Raw genomic sequence first — 20,825 nt, forward strand, 5'->3', positions numbered from 1 at the left:
TGTCACAGACTCTTAACTGTCTAAGCTGACAAGGCTCAGTGTCCCCCCTAGACCTCAAGTCACCACACACACACACCACTTGGTATCTTGTGCCCTTAGACCCCGTGCCACAGCATGCCCCAGAGTGCCTCTCTCCTTCCCTACCCTCTCTCCACACCCACAGGTGAAGGTCTCTCCTTACTGATGGCAGCCCATAAAGTCTAGAAGAGGTAACTTTTTCATCAAATGCACAGACACCTTTGCAATAATACAAGGATCATAAGGAATTTGGGAAAGATGATACCACCAAAGGAACCAATAAACTCTAGTAACTGACCCTAAAGAATTAGAGATACACGAATTGCCTGACAAATAATTTAAAATAAGTTCACATTCAGCCTGGGCAAATAGTGAGACCCTGTCTATACAAAATATATGAAAATTAGCTGGATGTAGTGACACGTACTGCAACTTCCATCTCCCACGTTCAAGTGATTCTCCTGCCTCAGCCTTCCAGGTAGCTGGGATTACAGGCGTCTGCTACCGCACCAGGCTAATTTTTGTGTTTTTAGTAGAGATGGGGTTTCATCATGTTGGCCAGGCTGGTCTCGAACTCCTGACCTTAAGTGATCCGCCTGCCTCAGCCTCTGAAAGTGCTGGGATTACAGGCATGAGCCACCATGCCTGGCTGACATACCTAGTTTTTAACATAGTGCCTTGACATAATAGGTAGTTGGTGAATGTTGCTGAAAGGAACATCTATTTCAATTATAAGCTTGCTTTAATGCCAGTTATGAGTTCTAAATGTTTACCTTAAATGGTTTAGTTATCATCTCCTCCAGGAAGTTTTTCCTGATTCCTGCCCCCTATGATTTAGGTCCTCTCTTCTGAATTTACATGTCATAGCACTAATCACTCTGTGTATAATATATGGTGCTCCTTAAGAGAGGATATACTGTATCTTCCACATAGGTCCAAAGAGCGTAGCACTTAACAGTGATTTGTAAATGTTTGTTAAATGTTAAAGGTAATAAATGAATGCAATAAACATAATCACTAATTTTTTAGCTGTTTTTAAAATTATGAATAAATACTTTTTCTGGATTTAAAGAATTTTAGGGCAGCCATGACAGATACCAAGAGATTATCTATTCTCATCAGCAAACATTAATGAAAAAAAGTTTGTTTATCTTATTTTTTAGAAAAAGCTTTTTCTAACCTGTTAGATAGCTGATAAGAAAATATGAAGAGACTGGGAGTTCCTTATACATAATTAAGTAGTTCATTCTTGCAGATATTTCAATAATTCATATTTGAAATATACTTTTTTCAACAAAATTGGCTTTTTAGATACCTCCCTTTGAAGATGTTGTGGTTATAGGTTTTTGTTTTCTGGAATTTTAAGAGGTTTGGGAATTCTCTACTTTGTGAAGGGAAAACGAATAATGGAGACACATGGAGAATATTAAAATCACTATCTTAGTATGAAGTAAGGTCCTGTTGTTATAGAAGGAGCTAATTTATTGAACAGGATTTGGAGAAAGAGGATGGATGTGGGACAGTAAAGTAAAAGGGGTAAGTATAGAAAGAAGTATATATAGAACATTCCCTTTTTTCTCCCCTGTGTCTCCCACCCCTTGTTCTTAACCTGATGCCTCAAAGGAGGGGGTGAGTACTAGGCAAGATTAAGCAAAGACTGAGATGATAGCTTACCTGATAGAGGATGTGAGAAGATTTGTCATACTCATCCTTTGTTTCTTTTCAGTTGCCTGTGAATCTGGCTAGGCACTGTAAAAGAACATGTGGTATATCTTGTAAATCTTGAGGCTTTACCTATTTAAGACTAAGCCTCAAATTTAAAGGCAACTTCATTCTCCAGATATTTGACTACCTGAAACACAGCGGGAACTCAAGCACTGTTGTCCTAGTAAATGTGTTGTTTTGTGGAGGAGGCTCTTTCACTGCTCTAAAATGAGAAAGCATTGTGGATTTTTAAGCTGTTGACTAGCTTAAACCAGGAGGAGATCTTAGATCTACGAACAAACTATTAAGGGAGGAGGACCAGTGTTTCCGTGAGAAGTAGAGTTAAGATGGCAGGTAAATGCTTCAGGGAAGGACCATTTATTTATTCATGCAACAAATGTATCTTCATTATCTTGTCTATTCAAAGCATTAGAAAGATTGTCTTAAAGTTGAGAGGGAAAATATGATTATGATTCTCTGCATTAATGCTTGGGTATGCCCAAGGAGGAAATGCTGACATCTGACACTAAGTCAAATGAGAAATATCTTGACTTCCTCATTTGGAACTCTTAGAATCACTAGATCAGCAGTTTTAAAAAGTGTTTCATGGGGTCCTGAGATCCTCTGGCTATACCCCAGGTGTCAACAGATACAAGGAAGAAAAGGCCAACTCCAGGAGCATTAAGCTCCCCATTGACCTCTCCCTGTATCAACCAGAGTAGTCTTACTTTTATGTATTGTAATATTTTGTTTGGGCCTAGGGGAGGGAGGTAACCCTATGAAAATAAGTTAGAAAACCGCCGATGACAGATTTTTAAGATCCTTCCAGCTTTAAAATCTATGATTCAACAACTGTCTGACCTCTGACATTCCCTCTAGCTAAATTTTTATGAGTCTTTTATTTTTGAGCCAGGGTCTCACTCTGTCACTCAGGCTAGAGTGCAGTGGTGCAAACAAGGCTCACTGCAACCTTGACCTCGTGGGCTCAAGTGATCCTCCTGCCTCAGCCTCCCAAGTAACTAGGACCAGCGGCACACCATCATGCCAGACTTTTTTCTTTTTTTTTTTTTTTTTGTAGAGATAGACCTGGCCATGATGCCCAGGCTAATTATGAGTCTTATATTTTGTTTCTATTAATGCTTTTCTGGCAAAATATTTATGTTATATTAGGTTATTCTACATAGACTGAAGGATCAGTTTCCCCATTTTATAACTTAAGTACATAGTGCCACATTTTAAAAGATAGAAATTTTATTTACTAAGTAATATTTATAGACTTTATTTATTGAACATAGGACAGACAAGCATGTAGCCAGATATCTTGCTTGGACCGTCTTCTTACCTAAGGCATGAATATTCAGCAGTACTTACAGCCCAGTCCAAAAGTTTTATATCTCAGTATTTCAGAATCACATTCTAACCTAGAGAATAACAGCCTAGTTCTTTGAAGCAGATGTTTTTAATACCTTTTCAATTGATGTTGCTGAAAACAAAATAAACAGAGCATATTTATCAGTGCTCAGCAGGTAGTAAATTCTCAGTAATTTTTACTGAATTAAAACATTATTATTACAACTCATATGTAAAACATTTTTATTACATCTCATCTTCAGTTTACAAAGAGCTTTCATATGTAGTGTATTTCATGTTATCCATAACAGTGTGAGGATAGTGTACCATATTTCACAAAGAGAAACCTGAGAACCACTGCAGTAAGGAAGTGGAAAGTTTGGAAATGCTACCATTGCCTCCACCTGCCAAATATAAATTAGTGTGAGCTTTTTGAGAGACTCATAACTTACTTTGTCTCTGACTTCTCCAGTTGTACCCATTTTCTCATTTGTTTTGCACTTACTTGTATACTATATGCTGGGGAAAAAGACAAAAATCCCTGTCTTTATTTAGTTTGTAAGCATTCTTCATTTCCCGAAGGTTGGAGACCTTCAGTCTACAGGTATCACAGAAAGTTTAGGAAGTATGTAAGCCTTAAAAGGAAAAAATAGTAAGCTTTACTCTAGCAAATGAGTTTATTTGATAAAAATTTTATAACGCTTGTGTCCTGTTGTTATTATTATAACTTATTCTTAGAATTTGATAGGCCAAAATCAATATGAAACTAATCAGGACTTTCCTTAAATAGCAAATCACCGATGTTCATATGGTTAGTGATAGCGATGGAGATGACTTTGAAGATGCTACAGAATTTGGGGTGGATGATGGAGAAGTATTTGGCATGGCGTCATCTGCCTTGAGAAAATCTCCAATGAGTGAGTATTAATAGCTCTTTGGGTCCAGCAATAGAATTCTTTCTTCTAGTACACAAACTTATGAAGAACATTAAACTTAAACATCTCTTACTGACCTCCAGGTTTGAGGAGATAAGATAATAGAGAGTAGGCATTCTTCATTAGAACCAGAGCCTTTTGAATTTAGATTTTATTAAACTCAAAAATTCTCAGTGCATTAGGAAAATTCATTAAAAACGCAAGGTAGTGTAACTTTTGTTTTACATGTATAATTAATTATGACTGTCTCTCTTTAAACCTAGAGGCTGATTAACAAACAGGTGTACTTTCTGTGACCCATACTTGTTTCCCCACATCTTATTAGAGATATCAGTTTTAAGAGTAATAATGTTACTTTTCTATTCAACGGTACCCATCTTTGGAAGGAAAAAATTAAACTAAATGTACCATCTCTTTCACTTCCACTTACAAGATGCGTACTATAGAATAACAAGACATGCTACGTGCAAAATGACCACTAAAATAATAATAGCCTATTTACTTTGTGAAATTAGAGAACTCCTGTGGGCAGAAATAGATGTGATGTTTACATAAAATTGGTTATTTTCCCAATTAATGAAGTCTTTAAAATAATATCAGACCCATTTAATTTAATTTAGTCACAAGATGTCTATTTCAAGAAAACATTGAAATCCTAAATGGCAACTGGGCACATATTTTAAATGCTTAGCAGGATTGTGTCCATTGGTTTTTCAAAATTTATGAGCTTGGAATATTTTAAGGTTCTTTTTGATTCTGGTTTGATGAGATCTAATATATGTTGAGTTAAACTATCCCCTCAGATATATCACAGAAGCTAAAATTTAATTTTATTTCCTCTTTATTGATTAAATATATTTCTTATATGTGGGATTAGATGTTATGTGGTTTGTTTTTTGTGTCTATTTGTTTTGTTTTTTTGTTTTTGTTTTTTCTTTTGTTTGTTTTTTAGTGCCAGAAAACGCAGAAAATGAAGGAGATGCCTTATTACAATTTACAGCAGAGTTTTCTTCAAGGTAGGGTTAGGACATTAACTATATAAAATTGATGCTGTTTTATGCTACTGTGATTTTTCTTGGGCAATTTTAATTATAGATTGTTTAAAGTTTCTCCTTAAAGTATTCAAAGGATATACTTGTTAATTTATATAGTCCTAATAGTGAAACACATAAATAACCAGTAAACCATTTATGCCACTTTAGAGATAGATTCAACTTATTTCTGTATGTTTATGGACGTTCAATAAATGGATCCTAATTTAATATTTTTATTATATTCCCAAAGGACTAGGATATAGGATAGTAATTTTTAGTATATCTTAGGACAGTCAAATGGAAAATCCTTTAAAATAATATTAAATTTAAAAATACTTTAAACATTTTAAATCCAAGTGAATTTTTTCCTTTAATTTTTTCTTTTGGAATTGTTTTACATTTCTTCCTTAAGTGTCAAATATAAAATATTTTATATGCATTTGAGAGTCTGCTGAGGTATTCAGATATAAAGAGAATTAATGTTTAATCCTCAATTTGGTGTAAATGATATTGTTTTAGTGATATTTTCTGTTGAAATATAATATGGAGACTTTTAAAAGAAACAGTTTTTTCCTTCTATCGGAATTCTGGAATAAATGAACTAAAGTGGGAAAATAAGGCTAATGTAACTAGTAAAATCATATGAAAGTGAGTAACCAAGAGTTTCTTCTTATAAATGGCATGGTTTTATAGCACTTATTAAATTCATTTGCTAAGTGTACTTAAAATTCCAGTATTTTAGTATATCAGTATAGGCCAAGAAGAATTCTAAAAACCAATAAAGCTCATTTCCAAGCTTTTAAAGAAATGTTTTCATGTTTAGTATGCACTAGACATTAGCCCCAACATTTACTTAAAAGTCATTGATTAGACTTGTGAAATTTGAAGTGAATTTGAAATGTATTTTAATTAATAGAGTCACTTTTTCCTATAGATATGGTGATTGCCATCCTGTATTTTTTATTGGCTCATTAGAAGCTGCTTTTCAAGAGGCCTTCTATGTGAAAGCCCGAGATGTAAGTACAGTTTGACCTTTTCTGATTAAAAAGTGCATCCCACAGGTTTACCACTAGGGCTGAGGCAATGCTTAAATGTTTTCTGTTTTTGTTTTTTTCCAAAAACATGGAACTCTTCACGAATTTGTATGTCATCATTGTGCATGGGCCATGCTAATCATCTCTGTATAAGTCCAATTTTAGTATATGTGCTGCTGAAGCAAGCACCGTTTTCTGTTTTCATTTTGAGATTGGAGACTTTATTTGTTTCTGGTTCATCTGTTAACCTAGTCTTCACCAAGATACCCATTTCACAAGGCACATTAATGTGATAGGGGTACTGCTGGCTCTTGCAGAAGGCCTTGTGAAGCACTGAAATAGGGTTTTTTTTTAAATGGGAAAAAAGGTGGATGTGCTTAGACGGGACCAAGCTACATATTTGTATTCTTTTCAGTTACGCAAATGACTAGTTCTTGATAGACTTGTTCTTTAGTCTTTTCCCAAAATGATTATTCTGTGTAGTGATATATATCTAACAACTGCAATATTTTTCCCCAAAAGTCACTTTGGGCCCCTGCCCACCCCCCCAAAAAAAGGTTTTAAACATAGAAATGGACTTTGTGATCTTGAAGTCTATAAGAAGAAGCCCATAACAAGAATTTAGAAGATAAATTTTGAGCAAGAAGATTCTAATCACTATTTGTATGTTGTCACAGCAGTCAAGACATCAGCAATCTGGCTCCTGCCTATCTATGTAGCTTCAGCTCTTCCCATTCCCTGCCTCACACTTAATAAATAAATCTGGCAATAGTGTACCATTTGTATTTCCCCATAATCTTACTCTTTCTTCATGCTTCCCCACTGCTAGAAATGCCTTTCATTCTGCTCTTTACCTGGATGACTCCTCCTCCTCTGAAACTTACCTTTTCCACCTCCTCCCCTTCTCTCACATTGGCAGCACCTACCCCTTTAGCACTTCCCAGTGAAAAACCCTCTGCTTATCTCTTATTGTTACACTTAACACAGTGTTCATAATTATCCATTCTACATATGTCTTCCCAGGAGTTTTGATTTTCTTTTGGCAGGGACTATCCTTTATGTCCCTGTACTTAGTAAAAATTCAGTAAATGTTTAATAAATCAAGGAATAAAGAAAGGGAAGAAGGAAGGAATAGTGTGTACATGGAGTAGAGGGGAAAGCTGTTGGAATTAAAGAGGGCAAGGAATTTGAGAACAGAGTGCAAGGATGCCTCTGAGATTTCTATTTTCTAGATTATGTTAAATTCTGATACAAAGAAAAATTCATTTAAAAATAAATTTTAAAAATCAAATTCCAAGATGATTAATCAAATTAGAGCTATAATTGACAGTCTAATGAATTTAGAGTAAGAAACTTCTTTACCCTAAGAATAGCAGAATAGCCCTTTTAAAAGCTGTTTTAGGCAATTATGTTTCAACTGTTCAATCTATATAAAAATGGCTGTTTTTAAAGAATTGCATGTTTATGGCAATATATGTTTATGGTGTTCATAAATATAGGTTTATGGAAAATACTGGGCTGGACGTGATGGCTCATGCCTGTAATCCAGCACTTTGGGAAGCCACGGCGAGTGGATCACTTGAGCTCAGGAGTTCAAGATCAGCCTGAGCAACCTGGTGAAACCCTATCTTTACAAAAAATCATACAAAAATTAGCCAGGCGTGGTGATGCATGCCTCTAGTCCCAGCTACTTGGGGGGCTGAGGCAGGAGGATTGCTTGAGCCCAGGAGGTGGAGGTTGCAGTGAGCCAAGATCATGCCACTGCACTCCAGCCTGGATAATAGGTGATATTCTTTCTTGGAAGGAAAAAAGAAAATACTGAAAAGCAAAGAGAAAGTATTCTAACACAGATTAACTGTTAACTTTGTTATGCTCTTTGCATATTATTGTATGTTTAGTTGAGCATATATATGGATTTTTAGTATAAAATTTAGTCATGTTATAATCCTGTAATAACAGCTTTTTTTACCTTTTAATATTATATGATCACTTTCTTAATTATAACTTCTTTTATAGTATTTTAACTTTTTATTATAAAAAATTATTTAAATTTTAATACAGAAAAAGTACTATAGTACAATAAATAGCCAAATCCCCTATACCTACCTTTAATAATTAGGAAAATTTTGCCATATTTGTATCTTCCATATATAGGCATCTCAAAGTCTTAATGGAGTTTTAAGGCTTAATGACTTAAAAGGATTAACTGCTACAGATTGACAAAAGAGCAGCATTTGAAATTTATTTATATTTTTATACTTATTTGGATTTGTGATTTTGATGAATAAATTTTTATGATAAATTTTTGTTTCAGTTCCTCTGATTAAAAATGACAAATGTTGACTGGAACAGAAAATAAATTAAAAATTTATTCAAAATTCACAAAAACAAACAAGTATAAAATAAATATAAATAATTAAAACTTCAAATAATTTTTAATAGTTTTTAGCAGTTAAGCTTTTGAAGTTATTGAAACTTAAACTGCACAGAAACATTTAGGGTATCCTGTATATTTATTATTTTTTGCTAAGCCATTTCAAAATAAATTATAGATGTCATACTTTACCCCTAAAAACTTCAGCATGCATTTTCCAAAAATAATGATATTCTCCTACGTAATCACAATACCATTTTCACATATAACAAAATTAACGATAATTCTCTAATATTACCTACTATCCAGTGCATATACAAACTTCACCAGTCATCCCCAGAATTTCTTTTTAGCTGTTTTTTTTGGAACCACAATCCACTCAAGGATCACAAGTTATATTTGAGTATTAGATATCTTAAATACCTTTTAAGCAAGCGCCATCTCTCCCCATTTTTTCCCCCTGGCATTTGCTTTGTGAAGAAATCAGACCGGATGACTTGTAGATGGTTCCAAATTCTGGATTTGTGTGATTGTTTCCTTGTGATATTATTTTTCTGATTTCCTGAAAAATGGATATTAGGTCTAAAAGCTTTGTTAGATTTAGGTGACATGCTTTGTAAAATAATGCTGAATATTTTATTTTAACATAATTTTTAATGGTTATGGAGTCTCATTGTATGGCCATGTTGTTATATTTAAACAATCACTTATTAGACATAAATATGTTTGAAAGAATATCTAATTATAGTTTTAAAATAATGTATTTTTCAACTTATTCTTTGATAATAGTGCATTTCTCTGCTTACCAGTAGTTGAAGTAACCAGAAAATGTCACAGCCTTTTGTAACTTAAACTGTAGCTCCCAAAATAGGTATAGATATTTTTAAAAACCCATTTCCAAAGCTTCTGTAAGATATACTATGTATACCTCACACATTTTAGCTTTAAATGCAGATAACTTACACTTAAAAATACAGTATATCGTAGACAAAAGAACTTTTACTAAGTGTCTTGTACAGTAAATTGGCATTTGGATTTATTCAGACTGATAATCCCCTGAGGAATATAAGCTCTTGTTTATTAACTCCTGGATATTTCTAATGAAACAATTGATTGTTTGCTTTTCTTAGTGTCTAGATGTTTTAGCAGATGAAAAATTATTGGTTCATGTAATTAAATATTTTGCTTCCTATTAGATTTGTAACCAAAATCCACTGACCTCTCTGGACTGATAAAAATGTCTTTATTTCTTTGTCCAGGGCTTTTTTCTTTCCTCATTTCTCTTTTCCAAGTTACAGATCAACAGTTTATGTACAGTTTATTACATTTCTATAAACTTAAGTAAAGTTTAACTCCATGAGAGATAAATTATTCAAAATTAAATCTAAACAGGTTCATTTATTGAAGTCATCAAGCAGATTGTATACATCTTCTTTTAATTGTGTACGTATAGTAATTGTAATGTTACCTCAGAATTCTGTGATGCTCTGTGGTTTATAAAACATGTTCCTATACATATCTCATTTGAACTCCACAACCAAACAGTGAAATAGGGATATATAATCCTCATATTCCCATTTTAGAGATGAGAAAGTCCAGAAAAGCTACATGACTTGCCTACAACACACTGATAGTAAGTAGTAGGGACCAAATAAGAGCTCACATGTTCCATGACAGGTAAATATGGTTTACACTATCCCACCACACTTGAGTTTTCATTGCTAACTGCTGTACTTCAGGATTTAATGATCAAACTTCATCTCTCCTTTTCATATTTCACACTTGAGAGTTAAAACAGATTTTGCTCAAGATTATTTTTTAAAATTTTTGAATGAATCGTTTTTCAGAAAACAGTTTGCTCATGTTCAAACATTTTAAGGCAAATATGACGGATACTGTGGCACTCTTACTAAATTTTCTTCATCTTAAATATCACATGTTTAATTTAAACTGTGGGAGGGGAGGTACATTAATTTTACCAGGGCAACAGATGAGCCTCAAACACCAGCATTCTTCACTTGAAGTGAGAAATTGAGTTCCAAGAGTAAATAAAAACAAGATTGAAGGTTTAAATCCTCTGCTAGGCTTTTTGAACTTATATACTCATTAAATGTTTATTGGAGTGGTGGGATTACAAAGGATTTGGGGAGCTTCATCAACTGGTATATAGTTAATCACTAAGTAAAACACTACATTTGATAAAGTGTTTCTCACGATGCCACATTCAATCCATCTTAATGAAAACTGCTTCAAACTGATTTCATTTGAGAGCACTTGGTGGTGAGAGTACTCATAGTTCTTTTTGCCTTTTTTCTTGAGGAATTTACAGTACTGTAAGAAGCAGAGCTTCCAACTTTGGTAAAGTAGTTATTCTAAGTTTTCATGTTTCTTTTAAGTATATCGTGACAAAGTATTGACTTCTGATAATGTACTGATCAGTTTTATGACTTCCTTCTTTGCCCTTAACTATGAAGGACACTCATCCTGTTGAGGGCTATAAATGTTTATCACATGCTCTCTAAGGATCTGGGAAATAGAGGTTTCCTGCTTTTGCTCAGTCTAATGAGGTAAATAAAACAATATAAACAATCCATATAGTATAATATACCATAGAAGCAAAGAGAAGAGGTACCTTCAACTACCTTAGAAGTTCAGGGGAAAGATTTCTTTTCTCTTCTCTTTTCTTTTCTTTTCCAGATGGAGTCTCACTCTGTCACCCAGTTTGGAGTGCAGTGGCGCCATCTCGGCTCACTGCAAACTCCGCCTCCTGAGTTCAAGCTATTCTCCTGCCTCAGCCTCCTGAGTAGCTGGGACTACAGGTGCGTGCCACCACGCCCTGCTAATTTTTGTGTTTTTAGTACAGATGGGGTTTCACCATGTTGGCCAGACTGGTCTTGAACTCCTGACCTCAGGTGATCCACCCGCCTCAGCCTCCCAGAGTGCTGGGATTACAGGCATGAGCTACCGCGCCCAGCCTAGGGGGAAGATTTCTAGAGGACGTACCTCTGACCTGAATCTTAAATGATGAGAAAAACTTAGGCAAATAACAGAATTCTAAACAGAAGGAAGAACAAAAGTAAAGGCAATGGAAGATTAAAGTGAGGAAACGACAACCAGTTTGGTATTACTGGAGCAAAAAAATGCAGGACGGAGTTGCATTGCTAGGCATGATGCTGATAAAATCAGTGGGGGCCAAGGCATGAAGGGGCCTGTGATGCCCTGGCATTAGCTGACATTTAAAATCTGTTTTTAGTCTGGGCATGGTGACTTACACCTGTAATCCCAACACTTCGAGGGGCCAAGGTGGGAGGATCGTTTGATCCCAGGAGTTCTAGACCAGACTGGGCAACATGGTGAGATCACCATCTCTACAAAAAAAAAAGAAAACCGAACAAACAAAAACAGTTAGTCAGGTGCGGTGGCATGTGCCTATGGTCCCAGTTACTCAAGAGGCTGAATCAGGAGCATCACTTGAGCCCAGAAGGTCTAGCCTGCAGTGAGCCATGTTTGTGCCACTGCACTCCAGCCTGGGCAAGAGAACAAGATCATATCTTGGTGCAGGGGTGGGGGGGGGCGGTGCGGAGATGAGTCTTTTTTTTCCTTGGGGCCTCCCCACCTCTCATGCCTACTGTCCCTGAATTCTCTTCTTCTACACCACCAAAAGTACCCTGGAGAATCATTAGACATTTATAGTAACTAAAAATCAACAGGAATAAAAATCTCAATGGCAGGGCTTATCTCCCATGTGAAGGATTGTTCCTTTCCCAAGCATCCCTTTGGGAGTCTGAGCTTTGATATTAGTAATTTCATTACAGCTCCAAAGATCTGACTTCACACCAGTGCTTTTTCCAAATATTATACATAAATTAAGGGAATCAGTACTCAATTGCTGATTTCCCACTTAGTAGCTCTGTGGCCCTAAACAAGTAATGAGCCTATGTCTAATATGGAAAAAACATGATGATGATAGTATTTACTTTATAGAGGTTGTTTTGAGACTTAAGTGGGATGCTACCCATAAATGCACCCAGTATTGTGGATAAGATAGATGGTGCCATTAAGCAGTTTTGGACAAATTTGAGAAATGTTTGTAAAATAACAAAACTGATTTTCTCATTCAATTATGAACTAGTTCTAGGAACAGTTTCAGAAAGGAATTTTGAGAACCCCATGAACATTTCTACCACAAAAATTAGTAGTTCACGTTTAACAGTGCTCTTAGTTATCAAATTTTATTATATTTATTTTTTTAAATCAGCCCATTTTAAAGTCATGCTATTTCTACTGCTTCGTGTTGAAAGAAATCTAAATGCCATCATTCATCATTGTCTTTTAAGAAAAATAAGTTCTATACAAATTTGAGGCCACAGCTGTAGTTGGTAAGTTTCTAGCTCACCACACAATATCCAGAAAACCAGGCAAACAAACTTCTTTGTGCTTTGGAAAATATGCCCAGTCTGCTTATCTTGTCTGTGTTATTTTTTCCATTTAAATTCCTTAAAGTCAGGACAATGTCTTTTATAGTAATTTTGTATGACAGCTGGGACAGCATCCTGCACATGTGTGAAATAAGACTTAGAATGCTAATTTTTTTTTTAGAAAAATATATTTGAATTATACAAATAATGTATTTGCTGTAAGAGAATGAAAATACAGATGCATTTTAAGTAGAAAATGACACCACCTAATTCCAAACCTGAAAATAACCACTATTTATTAAATGCTTTTACTTTCTAAATGTGATTTTTCAAAAAAATCTATAAACATGTATATCAGTCAAAAAGCTGATATAGTTTATATAAATACAACCATACCAAACCTGCTGTTCTGTAATTAGATATTTCTACTAAATAGTATATTTGTTAGTACCACTTAGAATTTGCCTTTAATTCTCCAATTATCAGATCTGCCTAATTAAAATTGCAAAAATCTTTAGTGCCCATATTAAAATTATTTCTTAAATTAGTTCAAAACTTACTAGTTTAGACATACACAGCCATTTGGCTGGGCGCAGTGGCTCACGCCTGTAATCCCAGCACTTTGGGAGGCCGAGGCGGATGGATCACGAGGTCAAGAGATCAAGATCATCCTGGCTAACATGGTGAAACCCCGTCTCTATTAAAAATACAAAAAATTAGCCGGGCGTGGTGGCGGGTGCCTGTAGTCCTAGCTACTTGGGAGGCTGAGGCAGGAGAATGGCGTGAACCCAGGAGGCGGAGCTTGCAGTGAGCCGAGATCATGCCACTGCACTCCAGCCTGGGTGACAGAGCGAGACCCTGTCTCAAAAAAAAAAAAAAAAAAAAGAAAAGAAAGAGTTAATACAACTCCATATGCTTAAACACAGCTTGTTTTTATAATATATAATATTCTACTTAGAAACCTGTTTGTCAGACAATATTTGATGGTATTAAAAAGCTACTGAACATGTATACCCATAAATCATTGTAATTCTTATGATTTTCAGTAAGAATGCATTATTAATATATTTTTAACGAAAAATTATTAATTTATCTTCAAGTCTTTACTGCTATACTCTGTCACCTTTTGGAATGTGGAAGTAGATATAAGTAGGCTATGGGTTCTTGTTCTCTTCCTCAGTGTCCTAAAAGTGGGGGTGAGGAGTACACTTGACATTCACACTCCTTTTGTCATGCTTGTTTAACAGGCCTATTGCTGACTAGGAGTAGTGTTATCCCTCCCCGTAGAGAATAGTAAAGGGTTAGAAAAATCCTTCCTGCACTTTTAAGAGACTACTGTACCAAAGTCCTTTGTACTGTGTCTAAATGTTTACCCGGAAAACCAATGAGAGTTGGCCTGACACTGCCTACTTCCTTGCCTACCCAGTCCCTCTTCCAGCCTCCCCAAAGAGCATGCCTGCTTCTCTGTAACTTGCTGTAAGAGCCAATCGTTTCAGCTTCTCATGTCCTTATTCATAAAAACTTTAGCCACATGGTGGCCTTCCTCAAATATATTGTATTACCTGAGTATTACAGTCTAAGCAATGAAAACTGATAAAGATCTATACCCAATGAACATCTGTCAGCTTATTTTGAGAGTTTGATTTTACTTTAGGCTTTTCTTTTTTTAGACAGAGTCTTGCCCCGTTGCCCAGGATGGAGTGTAGTGGCACAATTTCAGCTCACTACAACCTCTGCCTCCCAGTTTCAAGCAATTCTGCCTCAGCCTCCCAAGTAGCTGGGATTACAGGCGCACCCCACCACACCCAGCTAATTTTTTGTATTTTTAGTAGAGATGGGGTTTCGCCCTGTTGGCCAGGCTGGTCTTGAACTCCTGACCTCAGGTGATCCAACTGCCTTGGCCTCCCAAAGTGCTGAGATTACAGGCATGAACCACTGCACCTAGGGAAGGCTTTGTTTTTTGTTTTTTTTTTTTTAACCCTCTGACTTCCATATGACAGTGCTCCCTATGCAAGATTCAGGTATCTGTGTCCTCAAGATTTCAGAATGCTATCCCAACATCTGCTCAGAAAGTGAGGGGAAAAAGACACCATCCTGGCATCTCCTCATCTTCAGTAGCTGACTTTTTCTTTTTGGAACCTCTCCAATTTGGTTGATGCCTGTTGGTCTCTGAAACCACATTCAGGAGCTAAACAGGGCTAAGTTTTGTGATTCTTTTCACAGTACAACCTGCACTCTGGTCGTTTTACTCTTTAAAGATAACTAGCTTGGAGTTCTTTGAACAGATGGGGCCATTGACATTGCTGGGCCTTTCCCAAACTTTTCCTTTGTTTTTTATCTTCTTTACTCTTCTTTTTCTCACTCTCACGTATATTTAAAATTCCGCTTCAGGCCAGGCACAGTGGCTCACGCCTGTAATCTCAGCACTTTGGGAGGCCAAAGCAGGCAGATCACCTGAGGTCAGGAGTTCAAGACCAGCCTGGCCAACATGGTGAAACCCCATCTCTGCTAAAAACACAAAAATTAGCCGGGCATGGTGGCAGTTGCCTGCAATCTCAGCTACTCAGGAGGCTGAGGCAGGAGAATCGCTTGAACCCAGGAGGCGGAGTTTGCAGTGAGCTGAGATGACGCCATCAGCCTGGGCAACAGAGCAAGACTCTGTCTCAAAAAAAAAAAAAAGAAAAATTCAGCTTCAGTCACAGAGAAGTCACTCTCTCCTGCTTTTACTGTGGTTTGTTTGTTTCTACTTATAGCATTGATGTCCTACTTTTAAAATTCAGCTCAAGTATCACTTTCGCAGGCCGGGTGTGTAATCCCAGCACTTTGGGAGGCCAGGTCAGGAGGATCACTTGAGCCCAGGAGTTCAAGACCAGCTTGGGCAACATAGTGAGACCCCATCTCTATTAAAAACAATTTTTTTAAAGTATCATCTTCATAAAGAAGCAGCCAATCTGATGTTCATGCCTAGAACCCAGGACTTCCTCTATTACTAGTCATTACTACTGATTTGCCAGCCTTACTTCCTCACTACTCCCATCTAGAAAAGAGTTTTAACAGACTTCTGACCTTCAGAACTGTATGCCACCCAAGCACAAAAAAGTGTAGTGACTTTCCCAAGGTCACAAAGCTGGGCAATGGCAAAGCAGGAATTTGAATCCAGATAGTGTGGCTTCCTACTCTCCTGCTTGTGTTCTCACATTGCACTTATCTTGAGTCATGATTGTATGCTGTGTGGTACCTGTGAACATCCATATACAAGAATAGCATTGTAGAAGTTGGCAAGTACTGGAATGATCCAAATTAGATGCTGGATTTAAAACAATAAATAAAATAGCTACAAAGGACATGTGGGAGTACTTGGGGGAAATTTGAATATGGACTGTATATTAGATGATATTGTAACAATATTAAATGTCTTAGGTGTGATATAAATATGATGATTATGTAAGGGAATGTATTATTCTCAAGACATTTCTTTAGGGTAGAAGTGTCATGGTGTCTGCAAACATTCAGATGTTTCAGGGAAGTATTAAAAGAATGATAAAGCAAATATGGCAAAATGCTAATGATTGGTAAATCTAGGTGAAGAATAAATAGGTGTTTATTGTATCATTATATCCATTGTTTGTATCAATGAGCCATCTCCAAACTTAAAAAGTGATAGTGATAATGATTCTGATTACTATGGTGATGATAATGATGAGGGAAAAGGATAACAGAAATGGGAAGGAGAGAAAGCAAATCAGGTCCAGTTTACACAAGGAAATTATTTTATACTATAGTTTTAACACTGAAAAAAACTATGAACTACATTGTACCATTCCCAGAAATTGTCATATCAACTTTAAAAGCATTGAACATGCAGATTATGGATATTCTGGTACTCAAAATACAACCCTTTCTTTTTAGTTCATCAGCAAATATTTCCTTAGTATCTGCTCTCTGCCTGGCTTATTTTGAGACACAGCACATTTCTTCCAGCTCTAATATTCTATGATTCTGTGACACTAAGAGTCTAAATACAATAGCTACTGTAGCTCAAGGCCAAGTCACATTGGTTGCTGTCAGCTGGGCATTTCTTAAGCATCAACTTAGTACCTTAGCTCCTGGATTTGAATGTGAAGATTAGTGAGGCACCGAACTCAGAGACACAATAAGCATCCCAGACACTATTGCCAGTAGGAAAAATGAAGGAGCTTAATCTTTAATACATTTTCATGGCCATTATTTCTCTTGAAATTGCTTTCAAAACCCTTTATTTTGCATGGATAGTTCAGGAATCTTCATCCTAACAGCTACCTTTCATTCAGCACCTACTATGGGCCAGGCCTTGTAAATAGGTACTTAACCTACATTATCTGCGATGCTTACAACAACCCATTTGCCCCATGGTCACACAGCTGCTAAATGGCAGAACTGGATTCAGAACAGAGCTCTCTGTTACTTTAAAGCTTGGAGACTTCCTTTTGCACTGTGTTACTAAAACTTAGATTACAGAGAGGGAATCAGGAGAATGTAGCTTGGTTGTTTGCCTTTGTGGTCTGCCAGACTTAGACCCTCTCTGCCAAATTAGAAAGGACAAATAAAATATATTCTTTTTAGTGCCCCAATATTATCATTTGTTAGATGGTACTACAATTAAATGTTTGCCTCCACACATTCTTTCCCACAACTTTTCGAGGGTAAGGAAACTGTTGCATTCATCTTTATAGTCTCAATCCCTAATACATAGGTACTCTTCAAATGTTATTGAACTAAATTATTAAATGGGCCAAAGGAAAAACTGGTTATAGTAATAGAAATCAAAACATTTTCTTACTCGTTTTCTGTGGTACTGCTTTCTTCACGAAAGCAGTTTTCTGATTAGTTTGCCATTTCAACTCTTCCAAATTGGTTGATATGCTTAACCCAGTTCTCACTCTTTTGGCCTGTGCTTAATTGAGCTCAGTAAGATAATCAGAAATCTGAGTCTGGAGTCCATTTATCTGTGACTGTAATTTAATCAGATTTATATAGCCTAAATTTACTAGCACTTCCATACTATTGAGTCTTTATATTTTGCTTATTTACTGTTATAAAAGCAGCAGAAAATTTTTTGTTGAAAGCTTATGTCAGAGAAAAGATTATTTTAAAATTATTAGTTTTCCTTTTGAAAGCTACTTTGGGGTACCCACAGCCTGAAGATTCTCTTGTGATACTCTTTTTATCATCTCCTTTCTCACATTCAGTCTAAAGCTTAAAGTGGGAATTTTTTTTTTAAGTGTGTTTTCCTGGCATCTCATGTTTAACAGTGTCAGGGGTTTGTGTCCCTGGAACGAAAACTGTTTCTCCAGAGTCTTTTTTCTCTCAGCTTCCAGTGAAAAGAGGGGCGAGGCGAGCCAGTCGCTTACCACAAAGCAGTGCCACCACAAAGGAAAGATTAAGGGTTTAGAGAGAGGTCAATGTGGGTTTTTCTCTAACTAAACACTTTCCTAAAGTTTCCTTGTGGAAAAATAATGAAGTCATCTCAGAGTTTTTAAAGAATTTTTATTTCTTTTTCACCGTCTGCATTCGCTTGTCTTCTCAGCATGGATGTTTAATCTTCCTAGGCTTTGTGAATTGGCCCAAATGAATAAGTGGTGAGCTGTCTCTCTAGGAGCTAGAGGCTTATTCTAAGGGCCTAATCACTGAGTAAACACATCTTTGCCCTCCCTCTCACAACTGCGATATAATAGTCGAGATTCTAGCACAGTAACCTGGATATTGCAGGGACCAATGCTTTGAAATGCAGAATGGTTGATCCTCCAAAACAGACAGTGCCTGATCTTCGCCTCCCTCTTTCTTCTTTTTTAAATTAAATATTGCCAAAGAGATGCCGTTTTATTGCTTGATATTGTGCATTAGTGCCCTGGATTTCCAAGTTTAGTTTCAGTCAACACTGTCGGCTGCACTTATAGGGAACTCTGCATGTTGGGTTTCTTCGTAGCCTCTTCGGCACATGTGTGTTTGGTTTGGAAGAGCATTTAAATTAAATCAGTGAGATAGCAATGTAAATCACTAATCTCTTTCCCAAAGTCTAAATGTTCCATTGCAGTGTTCTTGAGAGAAATAGGCATTTTAAAGATTTAGCCATTGCCATTGTTTAGTTAGAAATATGCTGATTTAAAAGTGGACAGCTCTCTTGTTCCCACTGTCTCATTAAATGTAGTTGCTGAGATACGATCAAGCTGAATTAGAGGTTGACATCCCTCTGTCTATTCAGTTAGAGAGCTCCTAAGAAGAAGAGCTCTGAATTTGTTAATGGTGCCAGGTTCACGTTACTTTCCCTAAAGCATCAGAATTCTTGATTCATTTACTAAAACTGATTTTACATTGCCATTGCTATTGGGTATCTTTTTTGCCAAGGGGCTGTGGCTTGTATCAGTGTTCTTGTTTCTTTCATCAAACAGGCTGGGACCCATGCTAGTTTAAAGATGCAAAGAAGACTGAAAGAGACCTCATTCTCTCTTTTGAGAAATTTAGTCTAGAGGGGAAACTGGTAAACAGTTATAATACTAATGGAAGGAGATAGAGGCCCAGGAAAGGAAGCTCTTAACTCTGCCTGAGGGAATCACGGAAGGTTTCATAGAGGCATTTGTTTTGAGCCTTATAGGATGAGTAGGAATTTACTAGATAAGTATCTCTCTAACAATGTATCTGATTACAAACTTCCTAGAAGCCTGATACTGTTCTCTGCAGACATCAACATAGATGAAGAAACCCCGAGTCTTTCTTGTTCACCATTTTATTGCCACTGCTTCCTGCTGAGCCTGACACAAAGAGCATTTCAACAAATGCTTGTTGAATGAATGAATAAATGAATTAACACATAGAAGCAGGGTGGGATCAGCTGAGCTACTTATACCCAGGAGTCCTGCCCTTATTCCCATTACAAGCTGTCTCTGAGTCTCAGTCCAAAGCAGTCTGGCATCTTCATGTTATATGAGTGCTTCCATAAGCCTTGACTACAGTGTGGTTGATTTCCCTGCTACCACTGTAGTATCAGAGAAAAAACACTTACTTGGACTTGGAGTTAGACAATCTGGGAGCCAATCCTCGTTGTGTTAGTTAGTAACTATCTGTGACATTTGGGACAAGTCCGCTTTCTAAACCTCAGTTTCCTCATATGCTAATGGGGTTAAGGATGCTATTTTAAAGATTTATTCTGGAAATTAAAGTAGATAATGGTTGTGAAAGTAACAGTGTCTCCTATTCATAGTAGATGCTTTTAGAATCTTAATCTACCTAACTGTGGCTACCCTCATCTATTACGAAATTTACCTTTGAAGAAAATAATTTTAATGATGATTACTATTACTATTATTTGGATTCTTTATCTAGATAATTCCTAACATCAGATTTCATTAGCCTTTCATCAGCATGAGCCTTATATTTTTCTGTAAGTTTCCTTCTTTTGTTCAGAATCCCACACAGCAAATTTTCATTTGCTGTCATCACATTCTTATTTAACTTGAAGGGAAAGATACTAAGCTTCCTTGAAATTTTCCTTTGACAGAATTTCAAAGATTGGTTTGTATGTTGTCTTTACCATAAAATTTTATCTTTCCTTTCCCTGGTAATTGTGAGTATTGTTAAACTCAGCTCTTCTTTGAGGTAATACCAAGAAGTTAGTCAACAATTTAAGCTCTTTAATCATTATAGTCATTGTTGGTAAAGCTAACATGTTGCAAACCATCAATGGCTACTTATAGCCATTGTTTTTATTATACCTATTAACTTGTTCAGTTTCAGTTTTTAGTTTTAATTATTGCATTGAGTATCCAACTGTGACAGAAGACACATTTAAGAGACCAAGTGTCATTTATTGAAAGCAACTTTTATTATGGCAAAAGGGAAAGAATAATTTTCTATATGAAAAGCCACAGTGGACATTTTCTGAAATGTAAACTAGAAAGAATGCATGTGAACTGAATATTTTT

The 20,825-nt window shown here is 36.2% G+C and overlaps 1 protein-coding gene and 1 non-coding gene across 4 annotated transcripts in view; one reads left to right on the top strand and one right to left on the bottom strand.

The window, feature by feature from the left end:
* Positions 1-20,825, top strand: part of FAF1 (Fas associated factor 1) — a 523,666-nt gene that overhangs the window by 376,378 nt on the left and 126,463 nt on the right. The window contains exons 10-12 of one of the 3 annotated variants that reach the window (XM_034964946.3): positions 3,863-3,989; positions 4,885-5,023; positions 5,976-6,057. The exons of 1 other annotated variant lie outside the window; for it this stretch is intronic. In XM_034964946.3, the coding sequence (XP_034820837.1) occupies positions 3,863-3,989; positions 4,885-5,023; positions 5,976-6,057 (348 nt within the window). The remainder of the gene's footprint in view (positions 1-3,862; positions 3,990-4,884; positions 5,024-5,975; positions 6,058-20,825) is intronic. One more of the 3 variants, XM_034964954.3, reaches the window with a different exon arrangement.
* On the bottom strand, positions 6,158-6,264 carry LOC112438280 (U6 spliceosomal RNA). Its single transcript, XR_003026736.1, has one exon. It is a non-coding gene; the product is annotated as a U6 spliceosomal RNA (small nuclear RNA).

Source organism: Pan paniscus, chromosome 1 (assembly GCF_029289425.2).
Source record: "Pan paniscus chromosome 1, NHGRI_mPanPan1-v2.0_pri, whole genome shotgun sequence".
In the NCBI taxonomy this organism is placed as follows: domain Eukaryota; kingdom Metazoa; phylum Chordata; class Mammalia; order Primates; family Hominidae; genus Pan; species Pan paniscus.